Source organism: Cardiocondyla obscurior, linkage group LG11, assembly GCF_019399895.1.
Source record: "Cardiocondyla obscurior isolate alpha-2009 linkage group LG11, Cobs3.1, whole genome shotgun sequence".
Taxonomy (NCBI): domain Eukaryota; kingdom Metazoa; phylum Arthropoda; class Insecta; order Hymenoptera; family Formicidae; genus Cardiocondyla; species Cardiocondyla obscurior.
The window spans coordinates 4,958,417-4,971,695 of record NC_091874.1 but is presented as its reverse complement, the minus strand read 5'-3'; the positions used below and the strand labels follow the sequence as shown (position 1 = coordinate 4,971,695).

The following is a 13,279-nucleotide window of genomic DNA, read 5'->3' as shown; positions in this document are numbered from 1 at the left end:
CTTAAGAATCGCATGAGGCATTTGAGAGGCGCAACACGTGTTTGGATGCGCGAGAAGAAAGAAGACAGAGAAAAATTGCAACTCGTGTTAAACAAGCATGGAAAGACGAAAAGCCGACGAGATAAAAGAGCTTCTCCGCGAGCTTCTCAATGACAGCATCGACGTCTGGTGAGACGTCGCATCGATTTATGGATTTTCCGTCCTATAAATAAGTTACCGGGTTTCATACAAAATGCGTGACAGCGCAAAATGGAAATGATAAGTTTGCGAATGGATTTCAAATAATAAAGAAAAATTGACAAGTATACTAATTAGAGGAACTTTTTCACGTTTGATCAGCAGCACTTTTCCATATCTCGGTAGAGAAGTTTTGCTGAGAAGAGTTTGCTTCCAGATTTATGGGATTTGTTCTTTGTGTCTATAAGAACGTGTCGCACGAGCGGTATCAGTCCTAGCGAAGATGTGCGTCGTATGATAATTCCGTACGTGACCGCGATTTGCAAAGAGAGATTTAACTTGTCCGTGGCAGCTTGTGTCGGGCACGTTAAACGGAGACTTTGAATATTCCTCGGATATTGGCGACAACGAGATTTGCAATTTAATGTATTCCAATCGGGTAAAAAAAAAACAAGTGATCAAGCGTGCATTATAGATTTAACTCGTTTCAAACTTAAAAAATTAAAAATATAATTATTTTAAAAAATGTAATATTAATATTAATATTAAAAATATAAAAATTATTTTTTTCTCGAGTATTTTACTTTAAAAGCACAATTTGAAGATAACAATTTAATTTTTTTTTTTAATATTGATCGATAAATTATTGTGCGGCGCACAGAATTTTTATAGGCTAAACAAATTAATTAAGAAACGATTAAAAAGAACTTGCCAATTAATCCCCTTATTTTATAAAAGATTTAACAACTGATTCTTTTATGTAATGCGCTTTACATGATTTAATAAAATATATATTTCAAAGTAGCTCATGTCAGTAAGGCTCTTCATCTTCGGTGCCCAATACTCGTCCCTTATCACGCGCCGACGAAATTTTAGCACGGCTTCGTCGTCCTTCACGTTTATCTCCTTAGCCCAACCGCCCTCCGAATGTAACGTCCCGTTCTCTTTTGTTATCTAGCTAGCAGTCTGCATCTGAACGTGGAAATAAAAGGGGACGTCACATCGTTGAGCGCGCAACGACGAAGCTATAAAAATCTTCCCGTTTCTGCCGTTTTATTGCAAATGTAAAACGTAACGTCTCGTACTTAATACTTAAGCACTCCAGTGAAACAAAACGTGTCATGCCAAAGTAGTTTAACATAAAGAGAACACGCGTCTATTTTCTCTGTATTTCACCCTGCTAAACTCTATTTTCACCATCGCGTGGCTCACCTGTTTCATAGACACCTCCTCATTCGTTACGGAATTAATCGCGTAACCAATTTATGTGGCGTTTTAAAGTAAATCCACGTTGCGCGGTATACTATATCGCATAAAAGTATGTCGTCAAAGGCATGCTTATGATATCGATTCGCTGTACCTTTGTGAGATCAAATGTGGTGGATTAATTATTTTTTTTTTTTTTATTGCGAGGAATACGTGGCTTACGATATAAACGCAATGCGCGGTGAAATGATATTATGTTTAAATTAAACTTTCTGAGTTTTATTTCGCTCTCACCCTCGAATTGGAAGCCCGGATTTTCGTGGTATACGTTTTACCAGACATTTTAGAATCGCGGACAATATTTAATTTAAACTGACATAACGCTGATCTCTCGAAATGTAAAAATATTAGAACGGCTCACGGTCGGGTATTTACATGACGCATTTATTAATTCTTGGAAATTAAATGCCACAAACGCACCGGAATTAGTTCCACGCTGACTCGGCAAAGCTATTTTCATAATCCCAGCTTTCCCTTAAATCCCATAATATACAAAGTCTGGAATATAGAATATAGAAACTCATTAGAGTTTAGCTAGTGCTTAATTCACGGATAATTATTTTTGCGATTGATAACGATATGTTTAAAAAATGCGCAACTTATATTCTTATAACTACAGAATAATCGATGCCTGTTTAAAATTTTTATCTAAATATTCTCATCTGTTGAAAACTTTTTTTTTTGTTTTTATTTACCCAACATTTTTTATTAGCAATATTAAAAGGAATTGAGATAAGCTGTAATTAATAATGAAAAAACGTTGATAATATCATTAATAATCAATGTAATAAATTGGAAGTTCTTTTTCGAGCGAGCTACTTGAACATTCTTACATCACAGTGTAAATACCGGATGCAGTCTAACACGAGTTCCGGATCCGATGGGATATTTTCCTGAACGATGGGGTCAGTCTCCCCGGAAGAAGCATTGCTTACCGAACTGCGAGCTTAGTTTGATGTATTCGCACTGGATCAGCATTATCGGAAATCGTTCTTCAAGTTGTGAAATATATATATATATATATATATATACACATATATATGTATAAAATAAGGGTGCGATGACAGAGGGTGAAGGCTCACACAAACGAGGCATCTCCGTTAAATTTATTTGGCGGATGCGCAAAGGAAATCGGCAAACTGTACAGACTGCACATTTATCTAACCACCGACACTTCTCGCGCACGAGCGCCTGACGTCGATCGCGATACGCTCGATATAGCGTGAAGAGCCATTAAGGCGATGTTCGGGTTGAAACACGACATGCGAACGAACCACGGCGTTATGCAACATCTTAATCGAGAGGATCGGTGTCACGCACGTTTCCTCGACTGTGATAAATGAAATTGAGGAATATAAATTTTATTTCAAGTCTAATACTCACGAATATAATTTTGGACGAGAGAATGATTTTTCCAATTTATTTATCTCTATCGAAAGCTGAAAGATTTTCAGAAAAATTAAGTGGAAATAAATTAATAAGTCTCACAAAAAAAAAATTTTGTCCTCTTCGGTGAGGAAAAGATAAATCTCTGGTTTAAGGGAATCGTTTTGGATTTAAAAAATCGACACACGCGACAGCTCCGGTAAAACTTGTGAGAAAAACTCTGCGTAATCTTCTACACGGAGATTTGTTACTGTGGCGCATCCTCTTTGTGCATCGGCGATTTGATTGCGCGTCAATTCGCCGCGCTGGATGCACTCTATGAAATTACGGTGCCGCGCGCGCATTCTCGTGCCGTCGGGCCATCGCGATGACATTATCCCTTTGCCGAGAGCACTCACAATTTCTGCGGTTCGCAATCCGGCGTCCGCCAATCAACGCTTTCGCGCCGTCCCGATAAATCGGATGAGCCGGCCGCCGCCGGGCGCTGCACCTAATGAATCAGATTCGATGCGGACCCACCGGCATTGTGTGATCGATTATCTCGCGTACTCGACGACACGAATCTGAAACTTGGCGATACCCCAATGCCAAATTCAATTTGCGAATTTTTAGTCGGACTCGTCCAAGTTTTAAGATATTAAAACCGCACATTTGGCTATTAGCGCCGAAATTAAATTCAACAGCAGAGATATGGTACAATCCGTTGTCTAAGAAAATTATTAAAAAGAATATTTTTTATTCCAAATATTTTTGATAATTGACGGTTCGATTTTTACGAATTTTACAAAATCAGAATTACGGTTTGTGCACAATGACATAATGAAACCTCGATCACGAACCAAAGATCCACAAAATTGGCGCAACGACGGCAGTTTGGACGAGCTGTAAACTAATGACAATATTATTCTACGAGTTCCCAAGCGGAATTCTCCAATCAATATCCCCGTACGAGTTCTCAAATCGGATAATCCCGTAGACTGAGCCACTCGTAATGAATCTGATCGATCGAATTGGGCTGTCGCGTATGTGCGACGACACATATCGAAGATGAACCCGAAGCGCGCCGCTAAAGCAATTTAGCCGCGGATTCTAAACCACGGTAGCGTCGCAAATGGAAAGTTCGGAATGGAATTCACACGACCTCGCCCGCGATTCTAGAGTTCTCCAAATTTTGGTAGCAATTAGGACCGATGTTCAATGGACGATCTCAGGCTGGCGAATAGCACGGCGAAGTTGCGAGAGGGCCTGGAAATTAGTTTGAATGTCGAAACGAAATACTGAAAGTAACGGGTCGTGACATTTATATTGTATTTCTGTAAATACATTTATAAATTTTCGCATTTAGAGCGAACGTGTTGCGTAACGTTGACACGTATGAACATTGCAATATCAATCAAGCACTCATCGCGTACTTCAATCATTTATGACTTTTACTCAGCAAACCGCATACGTTTGGTACGCGTTGCGTCGAAATTTCCCGCGACCACAATAGTTTTCGAAATTCAAATAAATCCCAATGTATTATTTTCGATTCGCGAGTGTATATATTATTTTTGTATGTCTCTTTTTTCTTTTTTTTTTTTTTTTATTATTCAAGTCAAATGATTGACGCAATCGTGGCTTTATTGTATCCGACAATATACTATTTTAACATTTCTCAAATGTTGCTACGACCCAAATAAACGAGAGATCAGCGACAGAAAAGCATTGAAGAAAGTAACAAGATCAAAGATTTAACTGCAGAAATTCTACACTGAAGCTTTTAACGAAAGATGTCGGAAGCTTTCTGGCGTAAAGTAAAGTCATGTCGGAAGTCTTAACTTACACCGAGTAAAATGTGTGTTAAAATTAAAAAAAAAAAAAAAAAATCCGTAAAGATTTAACTCATTTTATACAAAGATAAAGCTGTGCAGTGAACCGTCTTATATTTATTAAAAAGTCTTGTTTACTGGGGAGTGAGACTCTCAGAGTCGGAGCAAACTCGAATATTTCAAGCACTTCGAAAAATTTATTTATATTTCTTGCGTAAATAATACGTCTTCTCATCCAGGTGTTCACAAAGACGACCTCGATGTCGCGTTCATTTACGAAACTAAGAATACCGTCAGAGAATTTTAAAGGAATCAACGAAGAACCTTGTTCGTCCCAATAGAGCAAAATTTACGAGATGAATATTTTACGTAGAATCGTGACATTTTTATCGCATGAAAAATTTTGAATACCGCACGCGTTATTTCATATTGCTCCAAATCGCACGATTTCGTGTAAAAATGTTTGGATAAAAAATAATTCTATAGCCGATAATTTATTATTTCTGCAACGCAATATTAAAAGAGGTATAATTGCACGAGGGAAAAATGTACAATCTAGCTGCGAAAAGGATAATGCAAAACAACTCCGTGAAAATAGAATCGAGGATCGCCAACAATGCGCGGAATCTTGCGAAACACCACGCGAATGGCGTGGCGATGGTTATCAGATATCGACGAAAAGTTATGAAAAGACTTATAACGACTTATTGAATCATCGCGAATATTACCAGTCGATTGAGTCCAATTCTCCGATTTACGCGAGCAAACCTCCGCTATATAACAATCTGCAAGCGTGCAAATCATCGGAATACGAATCTTCTAAATCGAAAGGAGCAACTCTAATAATATCTGAAAAATGGATTTGCAAAAAGTCGGCGATGGAAAGGCAGGTTTATTATAAACTCAAGCGAAAACTTTGTATTTATCCCGAGACCCGAAAGAAAGAGAAAAAAAAAAACGCTTTCCATCACCGCGAGATTATTGCAAAGGTAAGTCAGATGAAAGGCAAAGAAAATTGAAACTTATCCGACACAATGACGTATCCAGCCAAAGATTTTAATATTAAATAAAATAAAAATTTTTTTCGTGGTACAAATACCATCAATAAAATAATCCTGCACATGAGTACCGCATAAAATCAGATACTTTATCGCCAAGACATCAACATTGAAATGAAAATCCAACGTTCTATTGCGACCGTTGTTTGGAAAAGATGATCTGTTCATCCTCCGTTAAAGCTTCGCCAATAATCTTAGTTTCTGGCAAGAAATCACGGAAATTTCGAATGAAAGACACTGCGTCATCTTTGCGGAATATTCATGAGGATTCTACCGGAAGTCTAAATGAAAATGAATGCAACAAAACAGATGCCAGGACGCCGCACTCGCGGAAGAGCGTTGTCGAGAAGATGCTGCGAGATTTCTTTCGACGACAAATGCGCGTTTTCCCCGACAATTCCCGCGCCCGCCGACAAAACAATGGTCTAAAATTCAACAGCTTTCTGCGCCGATGAAAGGCGGTCGATATTGCACCGAAAACCATGAAAAACAATTTGTCGCGACGAACGCTGGCGATTGCAATTCCAACGCGGCGAGTTTCAAGTATCGATTGAACAAAATGTCCTTACATTAAGGAAATGTGGAGTATCGGCATCAAACGTGAGCCACCTGTTGACATTAGCGCGCGGCAAAAGCAGGAAGCTCTTTTGTCTCACTACAGGAAGATGAAGAGACCGGTATCACGGCCAGAAACTGCTAGAGGAAAAAGAAGGAGGTTCAAGTCGCGGATGCCGAGTAAAAGATGGGCGAGACGAAAGTGCATGAGTCGTTTTAAGATTTTCCGGGAGGCAAATGGACCTCGTCTTCGACGAATCGTCGAAATGATACGCCCGCGCGGCAAAAAATTAAGACCAAAGCTATTGAAGTGCGGGCAATTCATCTCGAACAAAGGCGAATTTTCCTTACAATCGAAGAATTCCTCGTGCTCGCATTATTGTCTAACCAAAGTCTCGACTACCGAGACAATGAATTACCCAACGAAAATGGATAAGAATAGAGTGATTCGTTATCAATACTTGGAAGAGATTACTTGTAAAAAGCATCACTGAGCTTTCAAAAATCTTTAACTATTATTACTGTTACAATTATTTTTAAATAAATATTTAATTTAATTAACCTAACAACGATAAATTTTCTACAAAAAAAAATTTTTTAACGTCCTTTTAATTTGTCTTGATTTTCGTTTACATTAAAATAAGAACAGCGTAGCATCTTTTAAAGTGAAATATATGCACAAGACATGCAAAGATGACATTATAAAGGCGTGGGGAAGGGTAGTGCGGAAATGAAAAAATGCAGCTTGCGTGGCTCGAGACGGCTGCAAAAGAAGTCTGTTCGCAGCAGCTGGCCTCCAACTTTTCACGTTTATCATTATCTCACCCTCTCGTCGTACACCCTTATTTTTGCACTCGGCGGAACAAACTTGCGCATCAAACGCCGTTGTTTTATGGCCAGTATACATTTTCATTTCTGTCGAGAAATGATATATCTCGTAGCCCTAATAAACGCGACTCGGGATTTAGTGAACATTTATCTTGTCCACATCGTCGAAAATAATGATAAAAAATACGTGCGCGTCCTATTAATTCGATTTCAGTAATTAGTACAGAGCCGTGATAAATTTTCCATCTACCGATTAATTTTCTTTAGCCATAGATTGGCAAAATATTAAAGCTGTGAAGCTACTATGTTAATATGTTAATTAATTGCCAATTAATTCTCATTATAACGAAATTTAACGAGAAAGCAAGAGATAGATGGTTTAATTAAATTCTAAGTAATAATCTCCTGCAATTACGTGACGTATATACATTTCTTTCGAACTAGAGGGGATAATTTGTATATTTAGCCTCGCCTTCCACATACATTGTATGAGCTCGTAAAACAAGCGACGGATGTCATACCTGCTTCAGTGATTTCAAAATTACCGGCCGTTTATAAGTGCATTAACCTGCGCTCGTTTCTTCCCTTCATTGAGATTGCACACGATCAAGAAGTACGGTAAAGTAGCGGAAGGACGATCGCGGCTCGTAATGTTCACGATTGTTAACTTCTAATTGAACACCAACGAACAACCGACCCAAGTCAGTCGTTTCCTGTAACGGGGCTAGACGTAACGAAAACCACGGCGACATTTTCACGATACTTACACGGAACGTTTCGCATTGTTGCAGATAAACGATGATTGGTTCCACATGGAGCATCGATCCGTGGCGAAGAGGTCGACGGAACCGCATCTCGAAATGCACCAAAGACTAATGAACGACTTGAGAGTACGTCGAGCGGAGCAACAGCGGGCGAAGTCGCGTACCAAAAGAGATCTTATAATCAAACGTCCGTCCAATATACTAACCACGCTAAACGATGAGAAGTGGCCTCAGATGTGGTATCTGGTAAGTAATTTTAATCAAAGTACCTAACTCCAAATACGACGGGATTATCACGTTACACCAATAATACTAAAATAGTAACTCTTATTATTTTATATATATAATTAAAAAGATACTTATCGGAAACGCGTTGAAACAATATTTTCAAATTAAAACGAGAGTTACATTTAATTTAGCAGTAATTACACATTTCCGATATTATTAACAAACATAAAAGTATCCGGTAACATTGTATGAAATTATTGTAACACGATTAACAATAATAGTAATAAAAGTAAATGAAGTAAATTAAAAAAAATACGATACAAGCTCGATCGATTTTGACTCGAAGAGAACGTTTTATATCGTAAATAAAGATCCCACAACTTGGAAGTAAGCAAGTTGAAAATATTGGAATTTTTTCTTTTAGAACAGAGGAAAAGGGCTGGACATGAACGTGCAGGGAGCCTGGGCCGAGGGAATTACTGGAAATGGCGTCGTGGTCACGATACTAGACGATGGATTGGAGAAAGATCATCCAGATCTTTATAAAAATTATGTAAGCATTTTAGTATCGTATTTAATTTTTTTTTTTTAATTCATTGATTTCCTGATTTAAAAGAAAAAATACTCTTTGCGATAATAAAACCAACGTATTTTCAGTAAAAAAAAAAAGCCAAGACTCTAACTCATTTAACTCGTGTTAAAATATTGCTAGCCGGAAGCAGTTGTATTTAAGTAAATTGCGTTGTGTAATTTTTCACAGTAGTAATCTTGCAAAGTAGCTTTCTATTTGATTAAATTTATACGAATAAGTAGAATTGCAGATGCTTAATATCTGTCTAATATCGCCTGATGAACGAATGTTCGATACGGGAATACGTTCGATGACGCGTAAGGCAAGGGAAAAACGTAGAACAAAAACGGCGCGGTGCACAATACGACGGACGAAGGCGTATCGCGGATGCACCGGGAATATCGGCTGTTGAATGCCAATATTGGAAGGGGTTATCCAGTGCACGTATATTCCGAACAGCTATTGATTCATGGACGGTTACATTGAATGAGGCATTTGCGCATGCAGTAGAAAGTGAATCGCATTAATCAGCCAGTAGACATACGCCGCGATAGCGCGCCTTAGCGCGTCGCTCTGATTATGCGAGCTTATATCCCTTCGCATGTATTTCTCATTATGCAAATAATACATAAATGAATAGGTATTAAGAAGGTATCTGGATGTGCGTGATCAGGGATTAAAGCGTAGTACGTCGGCGTCCTAACGACGGCAAACTATTATTACCATAATCACATTATTATTGCACCTCTGTCACGCATTATCCATTCGAGACACCTTTTCTCTCAGATAGAGAAACAAATTTATCGGTCTTAAAAATTTTTTATATCTTTATCCTTCTATTTAACATTTTGTGATAATCTCTTTCGAATAACTTTTTAATATGCGTTAAAACGTTTGCGTTTAATATGCAATTTTATTGTGATTATTTTGCGCGTGCACGCTTCATCTTTTACAAAATGTATATTTTACTTTTATATGTCAATCTTTGTATCTCGCGATGAAACAGAAACGGAATAAAACAAGCGAAAGCGAATAAGCTTCATCACGAAACGTGTGAATTTTAATTAACGCTGTTCTCGATTTCTGTTACAGGATCCTCAAGCTAGTTACGACGTCAACAGTCACGATGAAGATCCCATGCCGAGATACGATCTCGTGGATAGCAATCGACACGGCACCAGGTGCGCTGGAGAGGTCGCAGCCACTGCCAACAATTCTCTTTGCGCCGTAGGTGTTGCTTTTGGAGCTGGCGTAGGTGGTATGTGAATTATGTGATTATTTTATATTTCCACGTTCTTTGGAAGCCAAAAGGACGTCACGCGGACATTTAAATAAAAACTCGTGGCTCGAGATAAGATAAAAATAAGATTTTAAAGAACGCTCAGCACAAAGGAAAACATTTTAATATTAAATCAAATTGTTGGAAATGACAGGTTCAATTTCGAGCAATCGCTTAAATATATTTACTCTCCCGTTTCCAATCAGTGACAACGAAGTCGGCGTTGCAACGCCCGTTACTGCAAACGACGCGTATTTGTAATAAGCAGAATTGATATCGCGAGATCGTATCGTTTTCGAATTAGAATCGCAATTGGCAATAGCCCGTTACGCGCGTATCACATTTGGAATTGATCTAAATCGGAGTGCGATACCCTATTTCGACGTTGTAAATTGGATTTCTCTAGTCCACGCTCTATACTAATTAGATATGATAATTAATTCAAACGGAAAGCATATATCATTTAACAGTACATAAGCCTTCGATATACGTGCATGTCTCAGAATTCTTTCATAGAAGACCAACTTGAAAATTTCCATTAAAATTTATATACACGCGAGGAATCAATTATTCGTAGATATATGTACGTGACCTAACAAAATCATTTAGTGGCAGTTATTAAGTTTTCATAATTCTGTTACTGTACAGGTGTTCGCATGCTGGATGGCGATGTAACAGACGCCGTCGAAGCGAGATCTTTGAGCCTTAATCCCCAACACATAGATATTTATAGCGCCTCGTGGGGACCGGATGACGATGGCAAGACTGTAGATGGTCCTGGTGAACTAGCCACTAGGGCTTTCATCGAGGGAATTACGAAAGTGAGTATTTGTCATCGAGAAATGAATTATTTAGCCTCTGCACGCGACTATGTGGTTTAGGTAATAAACGCGAATCGTGAAAATTTTTCTATTTCTTAAACTCGAAATTTTTACGCGATATATTTACATTCTATAGCCTCTAATATATAAAATTAACGTACAAAAATTAATCATGCTGGAATATATTTTTAATTTAATTTTGATAGCTCGGACAATAGTTTTTGTTGAAATAAATTTATCCGGAATATTAATTCGAAATCAAAACGCTTCTCGAAACTTTTTAACGAATGCAATTTTCTTCGTAAATGTTATTCGTAGATGCTCTTTACCTAATTGAGGGATTAAGATTACTTGTAACGGGGGGAGGGGGCTCTTAATTGTCATATCTTTTTCATTATTATTTCTGTAACAAGTTGAAAGAAAGTATGCCGCGTGTCTTGAAGCTTTAGACTTCGACGTAGCAGCGTAATCCACTTAGGACTGCAATTTTCTTCGCTATAATTTCCCACGCTATGACAAGATAAATGCAATTAGCTACAAGGTACCTCCGTACGACACGGAAGCTTCTAGTTTGCTTTAAGACATTTCCTTACTCTCGAGCGTCAAACAAAAGATTTTAAAGCTTCGCATTACAATGCTTATCCTTTGTTAATACGTTATATGAAGAAACGTTATCGTGATAAATCTAATAAAATACTTCGGCTGTATAAAAACTTTTTTTGATTAAAATTAATTGACGATTTCAGATTTCTTTTTTTCCACAAGGATGTATAAAATTTTTAGAGACATACATTTGCGGAAATAACGAATAAACTAAAATTGGAAATCATTACTTTTCGATTTTCCACTATTTTTCTAAAAAGTCCTTTGCAATTATTCTCATCAGTCACTTAAATTTTTATTCGAAAATAAAAAAGGAATTTAACAGCTATCCTGATTAAGGTTGACGAACTCCAGTTCAATTATCGCCTTCCTGATTTCTTACGTCTCGCGCCAAAGAAATACATTTAACACGGTAATGCTTTTCTTTGTAGAATTAATTAGACAAGAAGTTGCTTTAAGGTGCAGTGACTATTACAGATTTCTCACTCAATAAGCACAGAGAAAATTAAAACGTTCAGTTTTCGATTTTAAAACAATAATAAGTGCATATCACGGGCGCAATATTTCGGTACCGTGAATTTATTTTATTGCTACCGTTATAAATTGGATAAAATATGATGATCGACAAATACACGAGAATGATTTCATTTGCGTTTCTTTGATTTTCGTTCTCTCTAAAAGCAAAACTCGTTCGTTCGTCATTAATTCGTACGCTCGTGTCCGAACAACGTCGTGGGATGAAATGAAATTCACACAAATGTATCACGCAGAAGCATTCCCTTGAAATCTTCAGAGTTTCAGTGGCGACAATGGCCATTGTCATCTCGATGTATACGCCTCCGCTCTTCGATCGTGCTTGCAGCGTTCCTTTATCACGGTAGCGAACTTTAGCATTGAGAGGGCCTCTACTTCAAGTAACGATCATTAAAGCGCAGATATCTAGCATTAAAACGGAGCCATCAGATACTGTCGAGAAACTCCGGTAAAGATTCTCCGCGCAGCCCATTTCTATTATCTACTCGATTCACGCGATCTTGTGTACTATTTTACTGCAGTCATTTGCTAGTAATAGTCAGTAACCTAATGCACCAAAGTTTATTTCATCCGTTAACCCTTTCGTTATCAAAATTATTTTTTGCAAAGTGCAAGACGTATTTAAAAAAAAAAAAAAAATCGTGCAATTTCTTTGGAACATTATTATCTTAAAATTTAAAATAAAATTGGTAATTAACAATTTATCAATGTTACTTCATTAATGTTTTCGATATAATTATTAACACTGACTAATGTCTGTAACCAGTGATCGATTTCCATTGTAATCGTCGACGGAATTGTCGGCGGAACGATGACAGATGTAATTCGATTAGTGGAGACGACGAAGAACTCCTCCAGTTAGATCCGGTTTAATAGACTCACTCGAGAGGTCAGCCTTCAGAAAGTTTCTAATTGGGTGCTTTTAAGCGACTGACCGGCTTGAACTACGCTAACACATATTACCATTTTAAACTCACTAGCCAGCAATGCAACTGTAAATCGTTAGGAAATATCAATACGAGCAATAATTGCCTTTTTAACGATATTGCGATATGATGAAGTCTATGTGTATAACAATTTAATATTACACGTAATAACATTTAAAAATTCGCACGGTATAAGAGCTCCAAATGTTATATTTTAAAAAATTAAAGATAAGTTTAATGATACTGTATTGGTATCAAACTGCTACGTTACTCCGGCAATTGTTTACCTTTGTGCACTGCTATGTAACTGAGAACGATAATTCCCTCTGTATCATATTATGCACTATCTTCAGCAAAGGTAAATGTATGTACATCTGAACTGACTCGGAATTCTCTTTGAGGCCTATTATCAAATTTCGATAACCGCACCCTTTAGTTATCAAAATTATTATTAACTATAAACTGCATGTGT

At 37.5% G+C, this 13,279-nt stretch overlaps 1 protein-coding gene, 1 long non-coding RNA gene and 1 pseudogene across 3 annotated transcripts in view; 2 read left to right on the top strand and 1 right to left on the bottom strand.

Moving 5' to 3' along the window:
* LOC139106626 (uncharacterized) overlaps positions 1-13,279 on the bottom strand; it is a 110,969-nt gene that overhangs the window by 68,791 nt on the left and 28,899 nt on the right. The window lies entirely within an intron of this gene.
* The window catches only part of LOC139106620 (furin-like protease 1), a 162,097-nt gene that overhangs the window by 121,906 nt on the left and 26,912 nt on the right, over positions 1-13,279 (top strand). For both annotated transcript variants that reach the window (XM_070663531.1, XM_070663530.1), the window contains exons 3-6: positions 7,873-8,091; positions 8,498-8,626; positions 9,737-9,902; positions 10,572-10,744. In XM_070663531.1, the coding sequence (XP_070519632.1) occupies positions 7,873-8,091; positions 8,498-8,626; positions 9,737-9,902; positions 10,572-10,744 (687 nt within the window). The remainder of the gene's footprint in view (positions 1-7,872; positions 8,092-8,497; positions 8,627-9,736; positions 9,903-10,571; positions 10,745-13,279) is intronic.
* Positions 5,048-6,747, top strand: LOC139106657 (uncharacterized; annotated as a pseudogene).